General features: G+C 36.3%; 2 protein-coding genes across 3 annotated transcripts in view; one reads left to right on the top strand and one right to left on the bottom strand.

Moving 5' to 3' along the window:
- LOC127839150 (ral guanine nucleotide dissociation stimulator-like 1) overlaps nucleotides 1-25,801 on the top strand; it is a 357,707-nt gene that overhangs the window by 56,842 nt on the left and 275,064 nt on the right. The window lies entirely within an intron of this gene.
- Nucleotides 9,811-25,801, bottom strand: part of LOC127839489 (collagen alpha-1(XII) chain-like) — a 308,993-nt gene continuing 293,002 nt past the window's right edge. Inside the window, exons 7-9 of the mRNA XM_052367883.1 lie at nucleotides 12,170-12,298; nucleotides 10,648-10,830; nucleotides 9,811-10,220 (exon numbers count right to left, since the gene is read on the bottom strand). Of these exons, the coding sequence (XP_052223843.1) occupies nucleotides 10,027-10,220; nucleotides 10,648-10,830; nucleotides 12,170-12,298 (506 nt within the window). The 3' untranslated portion in view covers nucleotides 9,811-10,026. The remainder of the gene's footprint in view (nucleotides 10,221-10,647; nucleotides 10,831-12,169; nucleotides 12,299-25,801) is intronic.

The following is a 25,801-nucleotide window of genomic DNA, read 5'->3' as shown; positions in this document are numbered from 1 at the left end:
TGCCCTATTCGTGTAAGCCATAATTGTTCTAATTATTGAAAGAAAATCAAAAGCATATTTAAATACCATTGACAAATCGATATAGACGGGAGTATCGATTTCACACTATCGGTAGTCGTTTAGTACACCAAAACAAATGAATTATTCAATAAGCATAAATTCGACATGGAAAACATGTATATACTTCGGTCGTTTTTGTTTACCTTATTTGTTATAGCTTTGTTTTACTTTTCTTATATTTGTTACAATCTCAAATTTCTCTGCGCAACTGTTGCATACGTGCAATTTGTGGATTGTGTTTGTCATCAGCTAGCGGGAGTGATGGGTCACATAAATAAAAGACATAGCTAAGCATATTTTATTTTCCTTTTGGTGTATAGCCCATATTTTCTAAAGTGTCAAAGCTCGACTTTTTCCCCAAGATTAGCATCAAATAATGGTAAAATATTGGTTCAGTCATTTTAAGCTTTATAAGTTCTATCAGAAGACTGAACACGATAAGTGATTTCGGAAAGTAGTGTTATTCAGGTTCACGTTTGCTCTTCACTAAAATCACAACACATTCATATACATTTTGGACAGGATACATTCTTGATTGTGAGAAAAATGAGTCATACGTTGATTATAAATATATTTCAAGAATGCCTGCACGCGTTCATGCATGTATTCCTTGTTCTCTCGTTCATTCAAAATTATATACTACAATTGCTTAAAACATTTTCTTAGACGCAACACAAACGGACTTGGACAGTTAAACATACCCGAAGAAAACGCTGATTGATCAGTGAAATTGCAGACTTGTGTAATCGGTAAAGTAAACTTTAAAAATTAATGAAAGTAAATAAAAATTAATTAATATGTTAAAACGTTCAATTTTATGTGATATTTATAGCTAAGTTAATAACCATTTCTTATTATACGCCCGTTTTTCAAAAACGGGACGTATTATAGTTTCACCCTTGGCGGGCGGGTAGGCGGGCGCCGCGCCACGGTAAAACGGCCTTGGAAAACTACTAATTTTTTGTATAAATTTATCTGTTCTGTCTCATTTTGAACTGTAAAGTTCATTGTTTTACTTATAATATTATGTGGCCCTATGAAGGTGACCGTTTGGCGACACGTAAGTCATTGCCCTTATTTTATAAGGGTTATTACTAATATCCCTTTTAAATATTGTCTTAACGCCACTCTGGGAGGTCGTCTCTTCTTCATAGCCCAATTCTCATGAGGTTCCAAACAGACCGGGTCTTATGTTGGAGCATTACGGCTATATTCCCTGTCTGCAAGTGTCCAGCATTGAACCACGCATACTCATATTTATAAATCAAAATACATAATACAATTAAAATTAAATTACAGTACCAAATACAAGTGTGTGTTATATTTCTACCTAAATGCATTTAAACATGCAAATCCCCTTTCACAGAGGAGAGCTATTAAATCAGGCTCTACCCCTCCAAATAATTAATGAACATAAATTTCATATCTCCCCATTGTTTCTGTCTGCTTGTATATAACATAACCCAAACATGAGATTTACATCTATCTCTTGACTTTATTATGCATCTAAAACATATAGTGGCAATGCTGGACCACTTTGTGATCCGGAAAATCCCAATAATATTAATATTTTATTTACCTTAAATATATTAAACAACAGTGTAGTTTGTTTATTTCAAACACTACACACTTTTGTGTCATTCTTTTCTTTGCAAATAACATGTAAATTAAAGTATTTCAATTTGATATTAACACCTAATATGCAGATCACAAAGTTAAAAGACTCCAATAAACTCATTGCAGCATATGCTTAACAATTAGTCTAGTAATGATGATGCCACATATAATAATACGTGTTTTAACCATCACTACTTATATAAATTGGGCTATTCTCTTCCTTCCTCTTTCTTTTAAACATAATAATATAAAAGTAGTAGTAGTAACAATAATATAGCATCTTCATAGTACTTCAACAGTATAAAATAATCATTCTAAATGCAATTAAATTTAAGTATTAATGGATGTAATTATCATTTCTTGTTCCATATATTTTCTAATGAAATGTGTGTGTGTTTTGTTGTAGTTTATTGACAGGTCTTTTCCGCGTCTTCGCGACTACATTAGGTATCGACCTGCCCCTGTGATCTTTCAGGGGAGACAATCTCCAGATTAATTCTTGTCTGGACGCAGCTCCGCCGAGGGAGTGCAGCAAGCAGCTCTGCCTGTATGGCCACTCTCGTTGTCACCGGCCGTCGTCTTCAACCCCGAGACGGTTTCCCCACTGCGTTGAGCGCACTGAGTACCGCCGCCCCGGGTCCACTCTCTCAGCCACACCCTCGATGTTTCTTTTTTTTTATTCAATATAATACATACAATGTATACATGTATATGATCATACAACATAGTGATTGTACAAAGCAATAAATTCAGACATGTTATACAAGATATGCTAATATATATATATTTTTTAAAGAGGAAAGAAAAGAACAACTGAAGAATAGTTATGAAAAATGATGAGTTGTATCAAGTCGGAAGAAAGCATACTGGATTTGTAATCTGTCATTACTGAGGGCTATTTCTTTCTCAATCTGGATTTTTAGTTTAAGACTATGGACAAAACAATTAAAATGTGGTACTTGTTTTTTGTACTTCATAATAAAGATAAAATATTTCATCATTATAAGAATAACATTCACAATATTATTACATTCTATTGATTTCAATGAGTTAATTCCGAAACTTACATTTAAGAAAGATAGTTTAACGTTTAGTTGCTGTTGTTCAAGAGAAGATGCTAATTGATTCCAAATAGCCTGGATGTGTTTGCACTCCCAAAAAAGATGTTCTATAGTTTCGATGTTTTCACTGCAGAAATCACACAGATTTAGATTAGATAATTTGCATTTAAGTGATTCATTTCAGTGATCATTGTATGATTTTTTGTGCGCGAAAGACACATAAGTCAGTCATTGGTGTTCACAATAATATTTCAACACGTTCCATGAAAAACTATAGCAAAGAGGATTTTCAAGCTAATTTATTAGCTGCTGATTGGACACCTGTTAATCTTAGTGATAACTCATCAGATGCATGGGAACAGTTTAAGAAAATTTTTATGTCAATTGTAGACAATATTTCTCCTGTTAAGAAATTGAGAATTAAGCAAAGGACAGAACCTTGGATTTGTTCAGATATTTTAAATTCGATAAATGAGAGAGACAAAGCTTTTTCTAAATATAAGAAAAACAAAAGCGATGAAAATTTTAATTATTTTAAAAAGTTACGTAATCAGACTCAAGACCTAATTAGTACAGCCAAGAAAAATTTCTTTGCAGAGGCTCTTGAAGAAAATAAAAATGATTCCAAGTCACTTTGGAGAATTCTAAAAAATCTTGGCTTACCATCAAAGAAAACTTTGTCTTCCTCTAGTGCAAATATTTGTCTTAATATTGATGGGAACATTTGTTTTGACAAAGAATCTATAGCTAAATCTTTTAACACATTTTACACTACTGTTGCCTCAGTGCTTGTTGAGAAACTACCAGCAAGGGTTAATAAATTTGGCAAATCTTTTGTTACTGCTTTTTATGCAAGATTAGGTGTCACTTTAAATAGTTATTCATTTTCAATTGTTACTGAAAGTCAGGTACTTAAATACTTATCTCAACTCAGTGAAAATAAAGCTACTGGTCTAGATGGTATTCCCTCTCGATTTATTAGAGATGGGGCTTCAGCTATTTCTTATCCGCTTACACATGTTATCAATTTGTCTTTGATACAGGGTGTGGTTCCAGATGAGTTAAAGTCTGCTAGGGTCATTCCTATTTTTAAGAAAGATGATAAAACAGCTGTTGGCAATTATCGCCCAGTATCTATTTTAAGCATTGTTTCCAAGATCTTTGAGAGGGTTGTTTATGACCAGGTAGAGTCCTATTTCAAAGCCAATAAGTTGTTTTATAAATTTCAGTCGGGTTTTCGACATGGCTATTCCACTGATACATGTCTTATCCATCTGACGGACTATATAAGATTGCAAATGGATAAAGGTCACCTTATTGGTATGATACTTTTAGACCTTCAAAAGGCTTTTGATACAATGGACCACTCAACTCTTCTTATGAAACTTAGTGCAGCTGGCCTTGGTGATGATATCTTGAGATGGTTTAAGTCATATCTTTCTGATAGACAGCAGCTTGTTGATGTCTCAGGCACCTATTCATCAACTGCTGGTATTTCTTGCGGGGTTCCACAAGGGTCAATCCTAGGTCCTCTTCTGTTTTTAATATATGTAAATGACATGTCAGCTGTGGTAAAAAACAAGTTATTATTATATGCAGATGACTCAGGAATTTTAGTTTCAGGTAAATGTAAGTCTGACATTGAACATGCCCTTAAAGAAGACTTGCGTCTTGTTAGTCAATGGCTAGTTGATAATAAATTATCACTTCATTTGGGTAAGACTGAGTCAATCTTATTTGGGTCTAAACACAGACTTAAGTCAAATTCATCCCTTGATATTACTTGTAATGGCACTGTGATTAATCCAACTTTTTCGGTCAAATACCTTGGAGCTACCATAGATAAATCTCTGTCTTTCGATACTATGGCACGGTCTGTTTTGCAGAAGGCTAATGCCCGGTTGAAATACTTGTATCGTAAAAAGGACTTCCTTACCCAACATACCAAGAAGCTCCTTATTATGTCCTTGATTCAATGTCACTTTGATTATTGCTGTTCAATATGGTACCCCGGTCTAACTCAGGTGCTTAAACATAAGCTTCAGGTTACTCAAAATAAGCTAATAAGGTTTGCTCTTAATCTTGACGCCAGGTCACATGTTGGTTCACAACACTATCGCTCTCTTAATTGGTTACCTGTCAGTAAACGTGTTGACCAGATTATCCTTTGTCATGTTTTCAAGGTCAAAAATGGTTTAGCCCCTGATTATATGGGAGAGTCGTTTATCCCCCAGGATTCTGTCCATTCATATAAGACAAGGTCATGTAGTAGGGGTGCTTTTGCAATTCCAAAGGTTTTGGTTCCAAGTCCTTCTGCTCTCTTGGTTGCTCCTTGTGGAACAGCCTACCTGCTGACATATCCAGTATAAGAAGATTACCTTCATTCAAAATAGCAGTTAAGAAATACCTAATGGACAGTTTATAATTATACCATGTTTATAACATTATTATCTATGTATCGTTTTTGTTTCGGTATAGGAATATTTTAATCAGTTCATCTTGATCTAGTCATTAATATTATTTTAATTGCTGAAGATGTGATATTGTTTTTATCAGCTTTCCTTTAATTGATATTAAATTATTTTATAGGTTTTAAGGACATTGCGTTATATGAAAGTTTGTGTATTAATTTTAAGTATTTTTATAGCTTTTTTGTAATCCATCAATATATTTCTTTATATTCCTTTATAGTCTATTCCCTACTGGGAATACAAAATGCCAAACATAGATTTGTACTGTGATAATATAATTTTGCCAATTATCTGTGATATCATTCCATTTAACAATGTGTACTCATATGAACTTTATTTTAAGGTCAAAGTGTAATAACTACTTCTTGTTAGTTAAAAGCTCTCTATGTCATGCCACCAGCACAAAGGACCACAATGGAAATAAGAGTCGCTCTTTTTTGTGTTATCCTTGGTGTTTGGTGTGCATGTCATGGTTTATTTATTCTCATGTGTTCTACTATTCTGTATTATACATGTTGTTTTAAATGTCCATGTATGTGTATTCCATACCGAAATAAATCAATCAATCAAATCAATCAAAGAGATATTTATTTGTAGCTATAATTCTATGGATGTATTTATATTGAAAATTTCTCAGTGTGCTTTCAACAGTTGCTTTATATGGCATGGTAAATATGTGTTTCCAATTAAGTTCATGTTCTCCGAAAAGGACTTGCCATTTATTTTGGGTTTTGGAGTTTTCTGTAGGGTTTTTAATTTGTAGTGTGTACAATATTGTATTTGTTTTGTTTTTTTTCCAAGTATGTTTTCTACGAATTTTGTTTGAGTACATGGTGTATTATTTGTATTGATTTCAGATTTAATATGTATGGGTATGCTTTTTATTAGTGTGTAATACTTCAGGAAATTATTTGAAGGTATTCCGTATATGTAGCATATATCATCAAAAGAGTAAAAATCCTTAATTCTGAAGTCATATAATTGGTCGACATATTTAATGCTTCGTTCAAACCCTCGATGTTTCTGATACCATCACCAGGTCCACCCCGTACGTCCTCCACACTGGGAAGCTCGCTGTCCCGCTCTCTCCAGTCCCTCTCTTGGAAAGTATAGTGTGAAAGCCACACTACCTCATTGGCCCTTGCATACAGAGTGGCTCGGGCCCCCGGTCGTCAAGATCCTGGAGACAGCGAACCCCCGTCGATTAACAGCGGTTGACTAGACCGCTGCATCTTCGGGGAGACAGCGAACATAGTAGTGTAGAAGACGTCCGGCTCGAGGGTGGCGGACTCAGCTGGATTAGCAGAAGCGCCCGCAGAAGTTCCCTCTATAAGGAAATATGTACAGGTGAGAAGATCTTCTGCGGGTGACTCTCGCCTCGGTCGCGACGCGCACGCTCCAGCTGCTGACCGAGTTCTAATGAAATGCTACATTGTTTACATTTATAAATAGCAAACTTAATGTCAAGGTCGTTCTTTGTGCAAATTTTTCTATCTCAAAACGGATTGACCTACTTGCTACTGCAAGTTAGGAAATCCGACCAATCAGAGCCATGTTTTTAAAATGCTGTCAGGCAATAAAAATTCCGCTTTTTAACAGCGTTAGGCACGGCGTTGTCCAATTAATGTGTATTGCGTTTTTAACGCCTTTTGAATAATAAAGCAAAGCTGTTTTTAAACTGCTAGATTTTTATCAAAGCACCGCATCGACACTGCAAAGTATCTTATATTATAAATGGTACAGCCCAGTATAATCGGGCTGACCATATTATGGCCGTTTTCGGCTTTTTAACGCAGAGTTTTTATGTTCAGCAGTGTGCTCGGGCAATGGTTTTTTAACCGAAGTTCCGAGGTTAAACAACTCCATACCGGTGTTCGCTATCTAATGGAAGTAGTTTTCATCCGATCTTCACCAAATTTGGTCAGAAGTTGTGTCTATATGATATTTAGGTCAAGTTCAAATATGGGTCATTCCAGGTGAAAAACTAGGTCACGATGTCACTTTGTGCATTTCAAGCATTTAGCATGGTGTCCGCTCTCTAATTGAAGTAGTTTTCATCCGATCTTCACCCACTTTGGTCAGAAGTTGTGTCTAGATGATGTCCAAAACATTCAAACGGGCGTATCTTGTGACATTTTGGTTATCTTGTGTGTAAATTATTTCCATGTTTAAAAGGTATTTTACTTCACGCCGATATTTTATAACAATACATACGTTTAGTCTACATCAATGATTTGTTTATCGTTTCTATTTATAAGACAGACATCAGTGTTGATCAATAAGAAAAAACATTAAATTCATAAGTATACACTGGGCTAATTTTTTGTTTAAGAAACTTCGATTGTAATATGAGAATCTCTCACCTGCACAATCATGTACTTTTCATGTCTCATTACTTTCAATACCTTTGTTTGGTTGTATTAACGGGAGAAAACCCTCCTGTTATAACTCAGTAAAAATCACTGCCGGTAAAATTTGCACTTAATTTGTACATTGAAATTGTTTCGTTAACTTCAAAATGCAAAATATATAGTAAAGAAAGCATTTTTAAGCAAAAGAACATGCATAAAAATGTTTTGTCATTTGTTTGACTTTTTATAATTTTACTTTTATAATGTCCACAGAAGCACGGCTTATTGCTAACTCCAAATCAACAAGTGCCATGCACGTAGAGACTATATGTCTAGAGCGGACATACCAAGTAATATTTGAGTTATAAAAATAAAATGAACAAAAACATTTTCATTCATTATTGCATCCCATATTCTCAAATGAATTGATCAACTAAGTAACTTATAATTTGTATACATTTTTTTCGAAACGTAAATTTCAGGGTTATCTCACTTAAATACACTTATTGTTGTTATGGTAAGTAATATATCATGACGAGTACACATCCATTTTCAGTTCTTCCATCCCTTTGTCAAAATCCGATTTACGAAATCGTAATCCTGTCGTAGCGAATTATTTTATTCCTATCTATGTTAACAATTATGAATGACAAACACACAATTCGAAATACGTTTTGGATTCGTTCGATGCTTTAAAGGCGCCTTTTCTCGGATTTTGGAATGTTTTGAAGTGTGTCATTAAATGCTTTATATTGATAAATGTAAACATTAAATTTCAAAAGCTCCAGTAAAAAATCAAAAATAAATTTTAAAAAAGGAAAAAAAAAGTAGCCCGAAGCAGGGCTCGAACCAGTGACCCCCGGAATCCTGAAGTAAAAACGCATTAGCCAACTGAGCTATCTGCCAAGCGTACATAACAACGTATTTTATATCTTATATAATCAATCTTCGTAGTTTCACAAATTTAAACGACAACAACAGAACTCTCCAAATTATTCAATCGTTTCGCGTTGCAACGCTTTATAATTTTTAGGTTTTTAAATCGTCAAAAGATGCATATAATGGCTATATTAGACCATGGCAAATGTTCAGTAATACTGTTTCCTCACAAATATCATAACTAAACCGAAAGTTTGCGAATCTGAAACAACTTTTCTCAATTTTGTCAATTTACCAAATCGTGAAAAGATCCCTTTAAAAGTAGTAAAAAAATACTGTTAAAACCACCACTTCAAAATTGTTGTCCCTAAAATCCTGAAAGAAACTAGATAGTATGTTTCTAGATTGGTTACCTCCCCTTATCTATCGCATACTCTATATATTATAGTCAACGGATTCAACGGTTATATTTAACGGGGGACCAGTTAATTATGTTTCGTCTGAGAAGTGGCGTCCCACTAGATACGTCATAAATTGCGTAATCAATTAAATGAAAATGAAAAATACGGAAAGCTGGTTCGGTAATATATTTTAAAGAAGTAAAAAGGATGATATATAATATAACGATAACATTCATGATGCATCCCAATAAATTTCAAAGGTAAAATATAAGCAAATGTTAATCGGCGCGTAGGAATACATACTTACGGTAGATCGCGGTCATGCTATGTACTGCCGGATATCAACTAGTTTATTCGACCCTGCTTTATTATGTCTATGTTTGCAACAGAGGCATGATAAATGAGCCAGATTGGCTAGCTCGGCTGGTAGAGCGCTGTTCTACAAATCGAAGGATTGTGGATTTATTCCTCAGCCCGGCCAGATATCTTGTGTGGGTATTGTTCATAAGATACTCTACAGCCATTCTCTCATTAACTCCAATATTCGGTTATTGGCATAATAGACTAGTTTCACAATACTACCGCTGTTGCTATTTTTAGATATCACGTGATGAATTAACACTTAAAACGGGAAATATATATATCAACTAATTCCTGAAATGTCATATTGTGTTGACAATATAATAACGTCGCCAAATATTCCAAAGAGTGAAGGGTTGAAATTAGATGCGGCATTTCTGGGCACTATTGGAAATGGTTACGCGTTCAGTCTCGTTCTGAAATTCTGCGAGTCACGTGACTTCGCGCTCTTATCGATTTTGGCTTATTGTGAAAAGGGTCTATTATGTGCGCTTGGAAATGGTCAATCAACTTACATAAGAAAAGTGTTTGTTGGTTATCTGATCCCTAAGATATGACGGAAATACTGTCGATTTGCAAAAAATGAAACTAAAGCAAACTTCAACCCTACCCCACCCCTTGAAATTGCAATCCGCGCATGTAACAGTGAAGCTCGACCTTATCAACTGAAAATCACTGCAACAGAGTAATATCAATGAGCGAATGTTAAATCGGCTGAGACAAAATGTCAGATAAAAGATATAATATGGCAGCCCAATACACTGAGTGGAAAACTGTCAGTAGAGGCCAGACATTCCAGAAACGAGGCCTTTAAACCTTGGGTGCGTTATAAGATATTAATCCAGCGTCTGTCTTTTATGAACTTGTCAATAAGGTCAAGCGCCTGAGCCTCATTTGTCACGCGCTGGACTCCGTCTCTGACGTCAGAAGGCAGGATGATGAAGCCGTCACGTCGCAGACGACTCTGGATTACCAACTGGAGGCATGGCCGTAAGCCCGTTTGACGAATGATGTCGTCGTCTGGTAAAAGAAATGACGTCATATTCGTCACTATAACCCAACTGTGCATAATGTTTTACTGTGTGTAACTGTTTTCAATATCATCATGCGACAAACAATATCTATGAATTTCGCGTTTTATTTACGTTATAAGCGAGAGTCACTGACACGACTATCGTCGCCTGCTAATGGAACGAAGTCAGAATTCAAGATCCATCGATCATATGATTTTCTGCTAATAGAAAGACGTCAATTTAAAATATCCGTAACTTTAAAATGTATTGTATACCTAAAATAAAAAGGATATTCATTCATTGCTCTAAGGAATGGCGTCACAAAGCACCGTAAATCTTTCCGATGAAGGTAACAGGGGTGGCAAAGGAACACCACTTTCACCTCCTTCTACTTAAAAATGTTCACATAATCGGACATTCTTTATTCTGCTCACCTAGTAACGCATAGGCCTCCTTCCCGCCCACCACGGGTCGAATCCATCGTGACCTCGCCTTGTCCTGCAGATCACATGCTTCCGGTGGGTAGGCGGTCCACACAATCTCCAGCGTTTCTGATTGGCTGAGCGGTCTGCACACGTGACTCTTATTAGACGCTACGTATGGCGTTGATTGGGAATCTTTAAAGAACACTATTATAATTAATGGTATTATGCCTTACGTTGGTTTCTTCTACAAACATGAATGCATTCCTAACGTCGGTATTCTATAAACGGAAGTCTATATGTCCAGTGCCCACAGTTAACACGTATGTTTGTACTGTATGCATCGGTCGGCTAGCTCAGTAGGTAGAGCGCTTGACTATAAATCAGAGGATTGCCGTGGCGTGATGGATATGGTGTCGGCATAGCGATCGGGGAGGTCACGGGTTCGATCCCCACTAGGGGGGAGGGGGCGTACTTGAGATATCCCCCAAAGACACCAAGTACTAGTTCTAGGCCCAGGAAAAGGACTCGAGAGCGTTTCAAATAAGCCTTAGGCTTTATATGCAATTGAGCTAAAATACATAGGTTTAGACTAAATCATAGGATCAATTCCCGGCTAAATAATTGAGCCGCGTTCTGAGAAAACTGGGCATAATGCACGTGCGTAAAGTGTCGTCCCAGATAAGCCTGTGCAGTCCGCACAGTCTAATCAGGGACGATAATTTTCGCCTTAAATGGATTTTTGCTTAGAAGAGACTTCATTTAAACGAAAAATGCCATACACACGAGGAAAGTGTCGTCCCTGATTAGCCTGTGCGAACTGCGCAGGCTAATATGGGACGACTCTTTATGCACATGCATCAAGCCCCGTTTTCTCGGGTGATGACCATGACGTTCGCCCATTCTTCTGAATCAAGTACGGCACTTGTTTTAAGTATGTGCATTAGTAAATTTAAACCAGCTTATCCAGGAAATGCGGGAATCGGTAAATTGAACGATATCATATGACTAAAATGGTGAAAATGCTAGACAAAAATATATAATCCCAGAATTTACCCTACCATTAAAAAGGTGTGCATTTAAAACCACGTATTAAATTTTAACAACAACTAAAGGCCGCTAAGCTCTTCTTATGTCGAGTCCATGGACGCACAATGATTGTTGTACTTATTTATTCAATATAAGTTTATATTCGAAAGAGTATTTGCACCATTAATGATTTCAGAAAAATTTCGTGTCGTTGAAGTGCATGTCATATTCGTATATTAGTGCAGACTTTTATTAAGTGAGGAAAATGGTCGTTCAGAAACAGCAGGTTCTAACTCCAGTTGTGTTGTCTGCAGACAATTTTATCGCAAAAACTAGCGTGTCAAATTAAATTAAAATTTATAAAAAATAATAAAGTTTTTAAAAACGCAATGACATTTGTTTATATAGTAAATCCAGGAACAATGCACATGTACGTCGATCTTACGGCAGCTATGTACTCGTATACATTTTGAAACTAAGCGACCCCCCCACCCCACACACTCACCAAGTCGGAAACGGTGTTCTAGATGGCGCCTCACTAATACCAGCGACCGGGTATCGTGCACGAGGAACACGTGCTCCGGTGTAGAGGCCATGTGCGCCAGCTCCTCCTCATCCACTTCCGGTCCGATCCCTGTAAGAAGGACATGTTCATGATATATGTATGATGTAACGTTTAAATATATTATATTGTATGAACATTACTGTTGTACTTTCCGTATGGGGTAAGGTAGAACTACATGTACTACATTTATTTATTCAGTAACAAATAAAAATATTGTAAACATTCCTATGATTATTTACAGGCAACAAGTATTGTGAACATTTCTGCATTCAGTTACAATTAAGACGTACTGCGTACATTTCTAAAATAGTAGAAAATCAAGATATATTGTGAATATTTCAACATTTATCGACCAGAAATAGTATGTGAACATTTATACATTCATTGTCAAGCAAGACACATTGTGCATATTCATGCACATATTAACAAGCAAGACATATTGTGAACATTCCTTCATTCAGAAATAGGCAAGACATTTTGTGAACATTTCTTCATTCAGTCAAAAGCAAGACCCTTTTGCAAATATTTCTACGCGTAGAGATATGAAAGATATACTGTGAATATTTTGACGCGCATTAACAAGCAATACAGACTATACATACTCTCAGAGACAAGAAAGCCATATATATATTGTGAACATTTCTATTTTCAGTGCAAAGCAAGGCGTATTGCGAACAGTTATACATGCAGTGACATGAAATACATATTGTAAATATTTCTACTATAAGAAATAAAATACACACATTGTGAACATTTCTACACGTATACAAGCAAGACGTATTACGAACATTGCTACATTAAGTAACAAGCAAGACGTATTGCGAACATTTCTACATTAAGTAACAGGCAAGACGTATTGCGAGCATTTCCACACTCAGTAACAAACAAGACATCGTGTGAACATTTCTACATTCAGTGACAAACGAGACATTTTATGAACATTTCTACATTTATTGACAAGCAAGAAGTACTGCGAACTTTTTTTCACGCAGTGATAATCAATGCATATGCAAATATATCTACACTCAGTGATAAGAGTGATGCATAGTGAACAATTCTACACTCAGTAACAAGCAAGATATAGACGATGTCAGTTCCATTGATAAGGAGGCTGACATCTTGCCGGTCACGTGACCCGCCGCCATTGCGGATATTTGTGTATGCTACTCAGTGATAAGCAATACATATTGTAAAAAATTCTAAACTCAATGCCAAGCAAGCCAAATTGTGAACACTCAGTGATAAGCAAGACATATATGTAAATATTTCTACAGTTAATTCTTAGAACGAAGCCAGACAGTGACATTCGTGACATACCTTTTGCAAAGTTTTGTTCATTCATTGACAAGAATGCCCTACATATTGCGAATATTTCTGCATTCAATGACAAGCAATACTCATCTACTGCGAACATTTTTACATTTAGATACTAGCGATGCTAGTATGTGAATGTAAATGCTAGCGATGAACATTCAATCATTCTCTAAAAGGAAGTGTGTGTGTGTGTGTTTCGAAGTTATTAGGTCCTTCCGCACCCGAGGCTGCATTATGTGAGGACACGGAGTAATAATTACATAATTAACTTACAAACAATGGACAATTTGAATTATGGCTGCAATTTCCAATATAAGTTTTTTTACTGAGATGTTTTTAATTTAAGTGTGGGGCTTATGTTGTGGGAGGGGGAGCCGGACTATCTGGAATAAACCTGTCCGGCATGGTGACCATCAACCAAACTCACATGCTTCTGGGAACAGGGAGTGGGACCGGGTCGCCTCAGTTAGAAGTGCGTGTACCGGAAACTGACTTAAACAGTCAGGCTCAGTATAATGCAATACCTACCTATTGCAAATATCTCTACGCCCATATCATGCGCGCACAACACCTCGGCGCGTGTTTTCTCCCGCGCTGCAGACGGAGCGTCAATGACGACTATCGCCATCTTCTGTACGCCAGGTCGGCTGTCCTGTAGGTCACATGTTCAATGGGTGAGTGTTAAACTGTCATATCGGCATAAGATTTTTACATCAGATACAACAGCCTGACGGTTAACCGATGATATATGTTAACTGGATCAGCGGTTTCTTTGACATCTTACATGACAATGTTTTAAACATGTTTTTATTTATATTTGCTTTATTATTGAGACTTTTTTGTAAGTTAGATATACAAGTAAGTGTTACAATTTGGTGAAAACATGCAATTTAATTCTGTCCCAATTCACACGAGCTCCCTTGAAAGATCACACTTAAGAACATCATTGTCAAACCCGAAGAAATCAAGTTTGGTGTAATAGTTTACATTCATAGATGATGTACAAGAAAAGCTACTAAAAACTTTTGTACGCATTCTTGAAAATCCTATTTTTTGGTTAAAAAAGAATCTGAAATATATAGAACGTGAAAACAAAGGATTGTCTTACTTTAAACATGTCCTGCATGAGACGTAAGGCCAGATCCGTCCGCGTCAGTCCGGGGCACAGCTTGATCCGCGCTACAGAAAGTATCAATTTGAAAAAAATACTTTGGCATCAATTATTTAAAATAAAACATCTACAAAAAAGAATAATTATGCCCCCCCCCCGCCACTCATATCATAAACTCCTTTACTGATTTATCTATGCTCGTCGGTTGGTCGGTCGGTTTGTGGTTCATCGACACATTTGTTTGTGCGACTTATCCACGGTGCCTATACCGCGTGACTTTTTCGGATCTGTGTTGGGAGATTAAAGCGCGACCCAGTTAACCTTTTTAAGGATCTCTTTTTAAATATTTCATCATTTTTAATGGGATAAAGTGGACAGCCCGCTCATTCGTAAGAATTTTCTACAGGTATCATTATATTTTTAAACAAATAATATTTTTTCAGTAAAGTGCAACCGCGCGTTTGTACGGTGAGAAAAATGTCGGATCAGTACGGGCTATCCACTTTATCCCATTATAAATGGTGAAATATTTTTTAAAAAAAGACATCATTAACAATGTTAAATGGCTCGCGCTTTATTCTCCCAACACAGATCTTAAACAGTCACGTGGTATAGGCACCGTGTTATCTAGAGAACGCATTGATCTACCACCACGAAAATCGGTATGCTGGTTACTTGGGAAAATAGGGGTCTTATGATTTGAGGTCAACAGTCACACTGTTATTATGGACGTGGCATGAATTGTAGACCATTTCGTTTCGGCACGACATCTAGAGCTGACCTACGTTTATGTAAATTAGTAAAATAGATACTTGGAATAAAAAAGGAATGCGTCTTTTGATTTTAGGGTCAACAGCTCAATTGTCAAAGTCACAGGAACTTGAAGCATGAAATGTTAACTAGTTTGTTTCTGCACGATATATACCGACCTAAGATCATGCAAATTGGTATGCCAATTACTTAGAAGGAAAGGTATACGCCCTTCATTTTTGAGGTCATCAGGTCAAATATTCAAATGTCAAGGGCATTGTGTGGTGAAAACCGTTTCTGAGTGCTATCTTGAGAATGGCTACACCTTGAATCATATCAATTTGTTATGTTGCTTATTCTTGAAGGAATGAAGATTTGCAGATCTAAAGGTCAAAATTCAAGATCACCTGACATGCAATATTAAAATATCTCTCAATAATTGAACATATTGAAACTTGACTGCACGCATGGGGGGGGGGGGGGGGGGGCATGCTGTGCAAACATCTATTGTTAAATTATCTGCGCTGTTTCAGTGGAGAGATTGTATATATTATATTTATTTACTTGGTAAACATGGCCATGACTTATCAAAGATCGTACGACATATTAACTAACGATCAATCTTAAGCTCAGATATAATCATTTGCGATAAATACGTTCCTTAAATAAAGGGCATGTGAGGCTGAGCGGGTGAAAGGAAATGAAAAGTAATCATTTATTTTTTTCAATATATAATGGCAGATATATAATAATTGAGGTAGGTGCTTATCAATGATATATCTTCAACGATTATATCATAACTTAAATGTATCGTAAACGTATCGTACACTTTATAATAAGACGGGCTCTATATTTTCAAGTGAAATTTAGTTCTGAACTGCAGCTGAACCTGGATAGATTAATACTTTTAAGAGACATTTTCAGACTTAATTGTAGTAATAACGATAATCTTAACCCTTTCAGTGCGGGAACCGAATTTTAAAGGCTTTGCAAACAGTTTGGATCCAGATGAGAACGTGGCGTCTCATCAGGATCCAAACTGTTTGCTATTCTGATAGTATTATTTGAAAAAAAAATCGAAGAAAATGCTAATTTTATAAATTCAGCAGACGACATTTTTGCAGACGACAAATTTCCCAGCATGCAAAGGGGTAAGATGCTTTACGAATTCCAGACTGGGTACGTACATATAGCTTCCAGGACCTCCTCCTTATTGCTGTACTGGTTGATTCCAAAGGCGTTGTACACGTCCTCGTTGTACGGTACAACCCCCACCCGAGTCCTATCAGGGGCAATGTCAAGTGTGTCGACAACGGCCCTAACCAACTTTATCTGATCGCGGAAGTCGACAACGTCACTGTTATTCGAGCAGTCGAGGACAAATACAACTTCCGCCGTGTTTCTGGATCCTTTAGGAAAACGTGCAAATGCGTGAAACAGAGGTAGTGAAACACGCTGTTTAAATGGACCAGTTCATAATAAACGAAGCCAATCTTAACATTAAATCTTGTAATTGCGTCTTTTAAGTTAATAGTGAGCACGTGGCTGTGATAAAATGTATCCTGGATCATTGTTTCTCAGAGCAAAAGTCTAAAGGATCTTTTCAGCGGACAGGTGTTATAGTTCTAACTAGACCTGTCTCGCAGACTCAGAAAATATTAACAGCCACATTTTAAGTTATTGTAGCAAGAACTAGTTTTCACATAAATATGTAGAGTAGAGATGATGTAAATTTGTTGATGTCCGTTAAATGTTTAAACAACCAGTAATTATTTTAGCAAAGACCAGACACTTTTAAATTAAAACAACATTGTTAAATGATTTCATATTCATTCATTATATTAACACCTACCTCTGAATATCTTGTCGAAGCTCCGGTTGATATCGCCCTGTGTCGGCCAAAGGTCGCACCGGTTGAAAAAGCCCATGAAATCATCTTTGAGCAGACGACCACCGGGACAGAACTCGCGGAACAAGCGCTCGTAGTCTGAAGCAAAATGGGCGGCGACATTTCCAAGTTGCTTTAACCCATTTAAGCCTAGTGGACTCTCACATCCTTCAAAATTGGATCAATTTATTTCCAAAATACGGGATGTCTATATATTTATTTCTATATTTAGAATATTTCTTACAGAATTTCCTTTCAGCAATCAGCGCAGACCCTGATGAGACGCCGCATCATGGGTTAATTCAACTCTCAGCTTTATAACTCAAAGGGTTGCTGAGAGCTGCCATTGCATAAATTATCAAAGGCTCTGGCAGTACGTTTATATGGACCATGTCATTTTTAAGCATGGCAAACTGTGTCCAAACAGGACTATGAAAGAAAATTGTATGTATCAACATCCTCGAAAATACACCTTTTACTGTTATAAATGTTTATAAAAATACATTTTTTATACGAGACGAGAAGTTTGATGCATGATAGGAACTTAGAGAGAATATCAATATACATGTACTAGCAAATGCATGAACATTACACATGACATCTGAATTTATGAGGTTACAATACCTTTTGTTAAATAATCATGTTTTCAATAGGTATATAATTCCTCTTATAAGAAATGCTTATGTATTTTTGAAGCCGGTCATTCCATGGCTGAAGAATGGATATAACTACTTACTCAATGACGCATTCAACACCGACAAACACTTTTATCATAAGCGTCAATTAAACGCATTATATTAACCCATTTATGCCTAGTGGACAGTCCCATCCTAAATTGGATCAATTCATTGAAAAATAGGGATGTTTAGTATATTTATTACTATATTTAGAATATTTCGTACATATATCCCTTTTAGCAAACAGCGCAGACCCAGATGAGACGCCGCATCATGCCAAGGCTTATTTTCTAGTCGCTAGGCATAAATGGGTTAATATAAGTGTATATACGTACTCTGTTTGAGGTTCATGAAGCGTTCAACCTCAGTCAGGCTGATCCTGCACGAGTGTTGCATGCTGCCGTGCCGGGCTCGAACCCGCGACACAAGCTCCCTGTAGAATGCCAGGAACCGGGGCCAGGACGCACCGTGCTCAAGTACCGCCTATAAGGGACAATCGGTTTGCTCAGCATGTGTTGCATTAATATGGATCCGTTTTACTGTTTCAATTGTTCGCGATTCCATATCACAATTTTATCGCTATCAGATGAGAACGATTTTGATCAGACTTTTTGTGTGAAATTATTGACGTGGTGAATCCTCTGTGTTGAACTGGACTCATAGTGTTATTGTCTGCATAAGCAATTTGAAAACGGGGATAGGGCGTTGCGTGATAATTTGCTTTTCAAAAACATTTCAACGAAAAAGTATATTCAAACCGGTTGTGAAATCTTATAAGTAGTTGCATTTTGATCGGTTATTGGGTTATTTTTTTACAATTTAACGGGTAGTTATTTAATTTAACATCAGAGTAAAGCCAGCTGGTGGGATAGTTATAATAGTTTATAAAAGATCGTGAGATGTCAGTTTTGCGAAATCGATTATTTATTGTGAACTTGATCTTATGATGTCAATCGTTGACGTGCAAGTGTTAACTTGTGATGCAAATATGAACGTTGACGTGAATTTACAGGCAACTTTGAATCCACTTTACGCCACCTTGCAATCAAATCCCGATCTAAAACCTTATCAGCCAATCAGAGCCCAGCATTTTCCGATCTATAACCTCATCAGCCAAACAGAGCGCAGTACTTGCCTACCCACTCGTAACCATGGACAGTTCGCAATTTTAATAAACAAGATACTTGTCTACGTCCTTTTACTACATAGAACCAGAGACGTAGATAACAGTTATCTACGTCTCTGATAGAACATTTTAATTATAACGACATATTTTGTGCACTGAAGTTGTTTTGAAATAATAAAAAATCCGTTTTAAAGTAATGTAATTAATAGAAAATATATATTATTGCTAAAAATGTGCTTTTTGCGATAATTATGAATAGTTTATCGTTATTTAATTAGATCTTGTGCATAGTATTGTAGGCTGAACTTTACCATATCATTAATATAAATTGAGTATGTGTACATTAAATGCAGATTACTGTTAAAATCATTTAAAGAAAAAATTGACACTGTCAATTAATTTGTATATAAACCGAGGACCCTTACCCAAATGGTTATTATTGAACTTTATTAACTTTGTATTTACATGTTAGACAAATAATACACGAATAATTATATAATTTAACAGCGAAATTGTGCTTAAGTTCACAAAATATTCGTAGAGAGAAATTTCAACAAAGAAATTAACACACGTACGTGTGAATTAACGATACCAGTGTGAATTATAGATACCATTTGTGAACTTATGAACACTTTTAACTAGTTCTATCAGTGTGAACCCGTCTCATCATTGTGAAATTTTAATTTTAATGTGAACTGGTGATGGTAGTGTGAACATGAAATGTCAATATGAACGATTGAGGTAACTGTGAACAAGAAACCATGACTATGAACTATTGACTTCTATTTCAATTTTTGATGGTAGTGTGAATAATCGATATGTGAACTATTTAGGATATATTCATTCTAGTGAACAAAAGATGTTATTGTGAACTATTGGTGTGAGTGTTAACGTGTGATGCATGTGTTTAATAATGATACACGTGTGAACCAGTTTTACAAATAGGAAATATTGAATAATAATTGTGCACTCGTTGTACACGAAGGAGATATTGAATAAAAACTGCGTTGATTTCAAGTTCTGTATTAATGTTTACTTATTAAATTATTTCATTTGCATGGTTGAGTTGGTAATAATGTTGATCAGTTTTGATAAATTCGAAAAAATATAGGCGACATCACATACGATTTGTCTTTTATAATAATATAAATGTTAGGTTAGGAAGTGTAATTAAACAACTGGGCCCGTATTCACCAGCCTATTCTAAGAATTAAGACTAAGAATACAGAATATGAGCCGCGCTCTGTGAAAAGGGGATTTAATTAATGCGCGTAAAGTGTCATCCCAGAATAGCCTGTGCAGGCTAATCAGGGACGACACCTTCCGCCAAAACCTAATTATTGCTTAATGGAGACTTTCTTTAAACGAAAAATATCATTAAAGCGGAAAGTGGCGCCTCTGATTAGCCTGTGAGGACTGCACATGCTAATCTGGGACGACACTTAACGCACATGCATTTAACCCCCTTTTCACAGATTTTTGTGTTGTAATATTGCGAAAGTGCGTTAATACTTAGTCAATCTACGTATTTATCATCTCAAACCACATAATCCGTCGATTGAATGAATTAAGACATCAGCAATATGTCTATCCTGTATGAACTCACAATCTGAAGTATTTTTCCTGTGACATGTCTATTTTTATTCTGATATAACGTACCTTCTTTTTGAGACGTTGGATAAACGCACGCACTCGCCATCCGCGGAACACACGCTGTATGACGACGGCCGCCCTGTATCTGCGCATGCGTTCCATGCGACGGAAGTGGTATTGGCTGTGAAAGGGAGTGGTGCACAGGTGTATGTCAAATTCATTTCAGCTTGGTCATTTAACGAATTAAACATAGTACTTTTCATATTATTGTTGTATACTTTATAATACTGTGTACATTTTTCTTATTTGTGAAAAGCACACACGACTATGGAACAAATTTAATAATGCATTCATGAGAGAGTCAAGCTCAGTGGAATAAACTGTACATTAACAGTATGCGGATTTGTTCTTTGTTTCGGATCATTTATAGACGGATTGTTTTGCAGTTTTACAATTCAGATAAATGGATTTTTTAGTTTGCTAGAAATGTCGCCACTTCACGATGCTTTAAATGTCAGACATTACGGATTATACGTGTCTGTCTGTCCACCCGTACACTCGTCTATGCATGCGTACATATATTTTTGGATTCAACGCGTATTTCAATTTTGTCAACCCAACGTTCAACCCAACCAACACGCCAGGACGAAAATCAGAAGTGCCAATGCGACGATTTGTAACCGCCAGAAAGACAACACGACAAGTAAATCCCTCGTTATTTCTTTCACCCATTTTGGTGTTATGGCGCCTAAGACTTGCGTGTTAGCGGGTTTGAAAGGGGTTCACTATCCGCCAAAACGACAATTATAAAATTTGTCGTTCTTTCGTGTTGAAGGGCGACAACACGCGGCGGGTATATTTTTCGTTTTGACATGTTGTTTGTCGTCCTTCAAACCGACGATAAGTAGGAAATAGACCGCCGTATGGGGGTATATTGCGAGCGTTCAATATATTACATTTAAAATTACAAAGCTTTACAAACACGTGATTTTAAACATGCAGAATTGTGAACATAAATTAACGGGCATAGTCAGAGTAATCACGTGAAAGTCAAGATGGCGACGTCCATGCCAATGCAGGTATTTGTCGCCGCTTTATACCCTTTAATACTTTTGTTTAATGTTTAAATGACGCCGACTTTCAAGCCATATCAATAAGAAAGTTATTTGCGATTATTCCATATTAAATTTCACTTTATATCTCGACTTTACTGGCTGCCAATTTTCTTAGTGGAGTTGTAATTAGGTCATTCCGCTAACAAATTTCGCAGCGAGCAAAGTCGAGGTAAAGAGCGATTATTTATACAAAATAAACGCTAATCCCTTTTTTGCTGATATGGCTGGAAAGTGAGCGGCATTAAAACAAATAATACAATAAATTAAGGTTATAAAACGGCGTAAGATACCTGTCTCGGTATGGACGTCGCCATCTTGACTATCACGTGATTACCCCCATCTGATATTGTATGATGAATCTCAATGACACAGACATTATGTGGACTCTACCTGCATACTAACAATAACAAAATTACGGTACTACGTACGATCATGTATACTCAAGCATAAGAAAAAGACAACAAAACACAAATAAAATCAGCATAAAACTAAACTTCTAGAGATACAATTAAAAATAATCCACGGACGCATGTTATACAGAAACGTATCTACCGGTAAGTGTGGCATGCACGAAAATGTGAATAAAGGGAGCGATTTCATAGCTCTGGGCGGTGAAAATTATAGTTTGTAACACTTACGTTTTCCATGTTTTATTATCACGTCTTTTTGTCATTTGTAAGGTTTGGACTTAACGTGGCTTGTACCAAATTAACCTTATCAAGCATATCTTATATAATAAGAAATCGACAATCCAAAGAAATGTACGTTACAGATACACAGCAAAGGCATACACAGTTTTTATACAAAAAAAAACACAAAAAGCTTTTTATTCCTTTGTAGAGATGTGTTGTTGTTGTTGTTTTTGTTTTAAACAGTGGAGCAGTCCCTTTCAGCACAATGTATAGTACGACACTGGAGTTGTTTTGATGCATTAAGAATCTCGATAAAAGCAGTTTCAATCGTATGTTTTATCAAGTAACAATGGCTATTCGTTCTTTAATTGATGTGCAAACCGGTTTCAACGATGCGTGAAACTATTACACCCATAATACTTTTTTAAATAATTAAAGACTTATTTATTTCTGGCATGTTTCTTTAATCGATTTTTTTGGCAATAGCGAGACGTGTTTTTATTTTATCATAACTTATCATATTTGTAATGTTCCTGGCTAAATACGAGTTGGACTGCGTACAAACTCTTAATTGTAAATTGATATACCCAAAAGTATGTAGAGTATTGTATGTTGTATAGGGCTTATAAGGCAAATAAGAGTGTGTGGAAATTCAGATCAATTACACAAAATGTAAATAATTATAATACTAGTTTTTGAACTCGAAGCATTGGCATTTACAACAATGAAAGATTTTAGGTGCATGCATAAACGTTAACTTTTATCAATATGAAACGCCGTGTGGGCATGCGTTTAGTGCATATAATGTGTTTTAACAACGGAAACCCCGTATGCGCATGCGTTACATGTACAATTTGTGCGTTTGTGAGACTTACGCGTAGAAATCAGCGTTCGGGCGTGGATATTCATTTAATGTTGGTAGAATGGCCGACCTATGTATGATAAATATATATTACTTAATAAATAGAGATCTCCAAGAATTGCATTAGGGAAACATTATGTTTTTGTGTTAGGAAAGGTAACTCAAACAAGGAGAGGTCAATTTATTTTATTACTTTATTCATTATTCCTTTAACATTTTTTTAAATTATATTTACAATTTTAAACTATTAACAATAATGCTTTTATAACTAACAAAAACAAAAAAAACATATTATTCTGCAAGTATCCTTGTTGATTTAAACGTTTTATTCACAATTAAGTCCAGTCATTGAAAAAAGGAAAAAGTGATCAGTTATCTAAATCAATTACTCGGTTGTTGACGAGGATTTCAAACTTCCGGTTTGGTACAAAGGAACCGCTTTTGTGCGAGTCGATCCTCTGTCTTCGAGGTACTTGTCCCTACTTCCGGTTGCCATCCACAGCATGTACTCGTCCTCCCAGAGCCACTTCCGCGGAGGGGTTTCCGGTTTAGGTTTCTCTTTTTTATTGATTTCTCTAAAATAGTGAAGAGAGCGAGAATTAGTGGCAGAAGCTATATTAGCACCGTGGCCATGCCGGCAACATCAGCCGGGTGGTTGCACGGCAAAGGTTATTTGTTAAATTGAGTTCCCCATATAAGAACTTACAGATGAAGTTAAATTTACGTTAACAACAATTATTGCTAAAAAAATGAGTACCTTATCATGTAAATGTCGCCATATTTCGAATTGGACACATACTTCCGCGCTTTAAATTTCAGATCTGATGTATCAACGTCAGTTGGCAAAGTTTTGTCGTAAAATATTCCTGAAACATGAAAATAAATGCTCAGCGTGTAATTTTTGACATAGTGCGTAGGTTGTATTATTTTTTGAATTTCGAAGTTAAAAGTCTTCCTCTTAAATGAAATCGCTGTTTTATCTTTGTTTTGAGCGTTTACATGTATGTGTGTTTAATTATAATAAAAAATGCATGACTCTCTTGATGACAAAATGTTCATAACTTAATTTCTGACCATTAAGGTACGGATATATACATCAGTTAAAACAGAATATTTGTTTAAGGCCATTACTTGTGACAATTAAATTAAGTTATTTGCAATTCATAATAAGTTTTTTGTGACACAATCGGTGTTTTACGTTTATTTAAATGTTATTACAATAGGGTAGTATTATGATCATTTGCCAGTGCCACTTGAACTGTTCGTTTTGGCTTCAAAATTTAAAACCACAATACAACGTTTCCAAAATGAACAAGCAATATACTTGCATGTCAGCAAAATTTGCGGAAGTTACTTTACGGTAATAAAAAACAGCGCACATATTAGGTTTATTCGTTATATCATTATTCTCCGGTAATTAATAAATATGCAAGATATACTGCCACTTTCGGTACTTACTGAGGGTTCCTTTTGTTTTTTTCTGCTTCGGTGGTTTCTCCTGCCACGGCCGCTGTCGGTCGAGCCGCTGAAGTCTGCGAGCGTCGAGCTGATTTAGACTGAGTCGCGTGCGCGTCAGGAGTGGCGGTGGACTCCGATCCTTCTGGACGCTTGTTTTCGTCTTGCTCGGTACGCTGGGGGCTCTCTGCACAATAGCAGTGAGGTGGAAAATATGAGGAATACCCTGATGTGTTACATGACGAGAAAATCTTATACTAAATACGCATTATCATCATTATATAATTTCCAACTATTTAACGCGTTAAATATACATGTGTAATCATATCACTTATTGTGAGTCGCACATAATACGTATTAACACTTTATTTTGCAGAAAATAGACAATGAAATGACACAGGTCCTATGCGGGATTTCAAATTTTCCCACCATACACGATTGCTACAAACTTGATGTATATATTGTATCCTAGATTATTATTTAAATATATATTTTGATAATTCAGAAAAGGTATTGACCGCCTTCTAAACTTCTTGGAAGATTGAACAATCGGATTCAGATTGGTAACAAACGGTTACCTTCTTTGTAAAGAGTGTATTTGTGGGGGGAGATGGACTTCTGCCGATTCTAGGCGACATCACGTGACAGTTTTCCACGTAACTCGTCTGGTAGAGAGCGTGCTTCCGGAGTATGGTCGTCCCGCTCATTGGTCGATCAGAGGCCATGGTGCTGGAGACGAGCACATGCAATTTATAAATTGAGAATCGCTCTGGGAAAATGGGGTTTAATGCGTGTGCGTTAACTGTCGTCCCATATTAGCCTGTGTACTTCGCACATGCTTATCAGGGACGACACACAGTTTCCGCATAAACTGGATTTTCTCCGAGAAGAGGCTTTATTAAAAAAAATACCATAATAGCGGAAAGTGTCGTCCCTGATCCGCACAGGCTAATCAAAGACGACTTTTTACACACATGCTCTAAGTCCAGCTTTCCCAGAACGAGGATCAAATTATCCGTAAAATAAACTTAAAATCCTGGTATATTTGT

This window comes from Dreissena polymorpha, chromosome 7 (assembly GCF_020536995.1).
Source record: "Dreissena polymorpha isolate Duluth1 chromosome 7, UMN_Dpol_1.0, whole genome shotgun sequence".
Lineage (NCBI taxonomy): Eukaryota > Metazoa > Mollusca > Bivalvia > Myida > Dreissenidae > Dreissena > Dreissena polymorpha.
The sequence above is the reverse complement of the archived record's forward strand: the minus strand, read 5'-3'. Positions and strand labels throughout refer to the sequence as shown.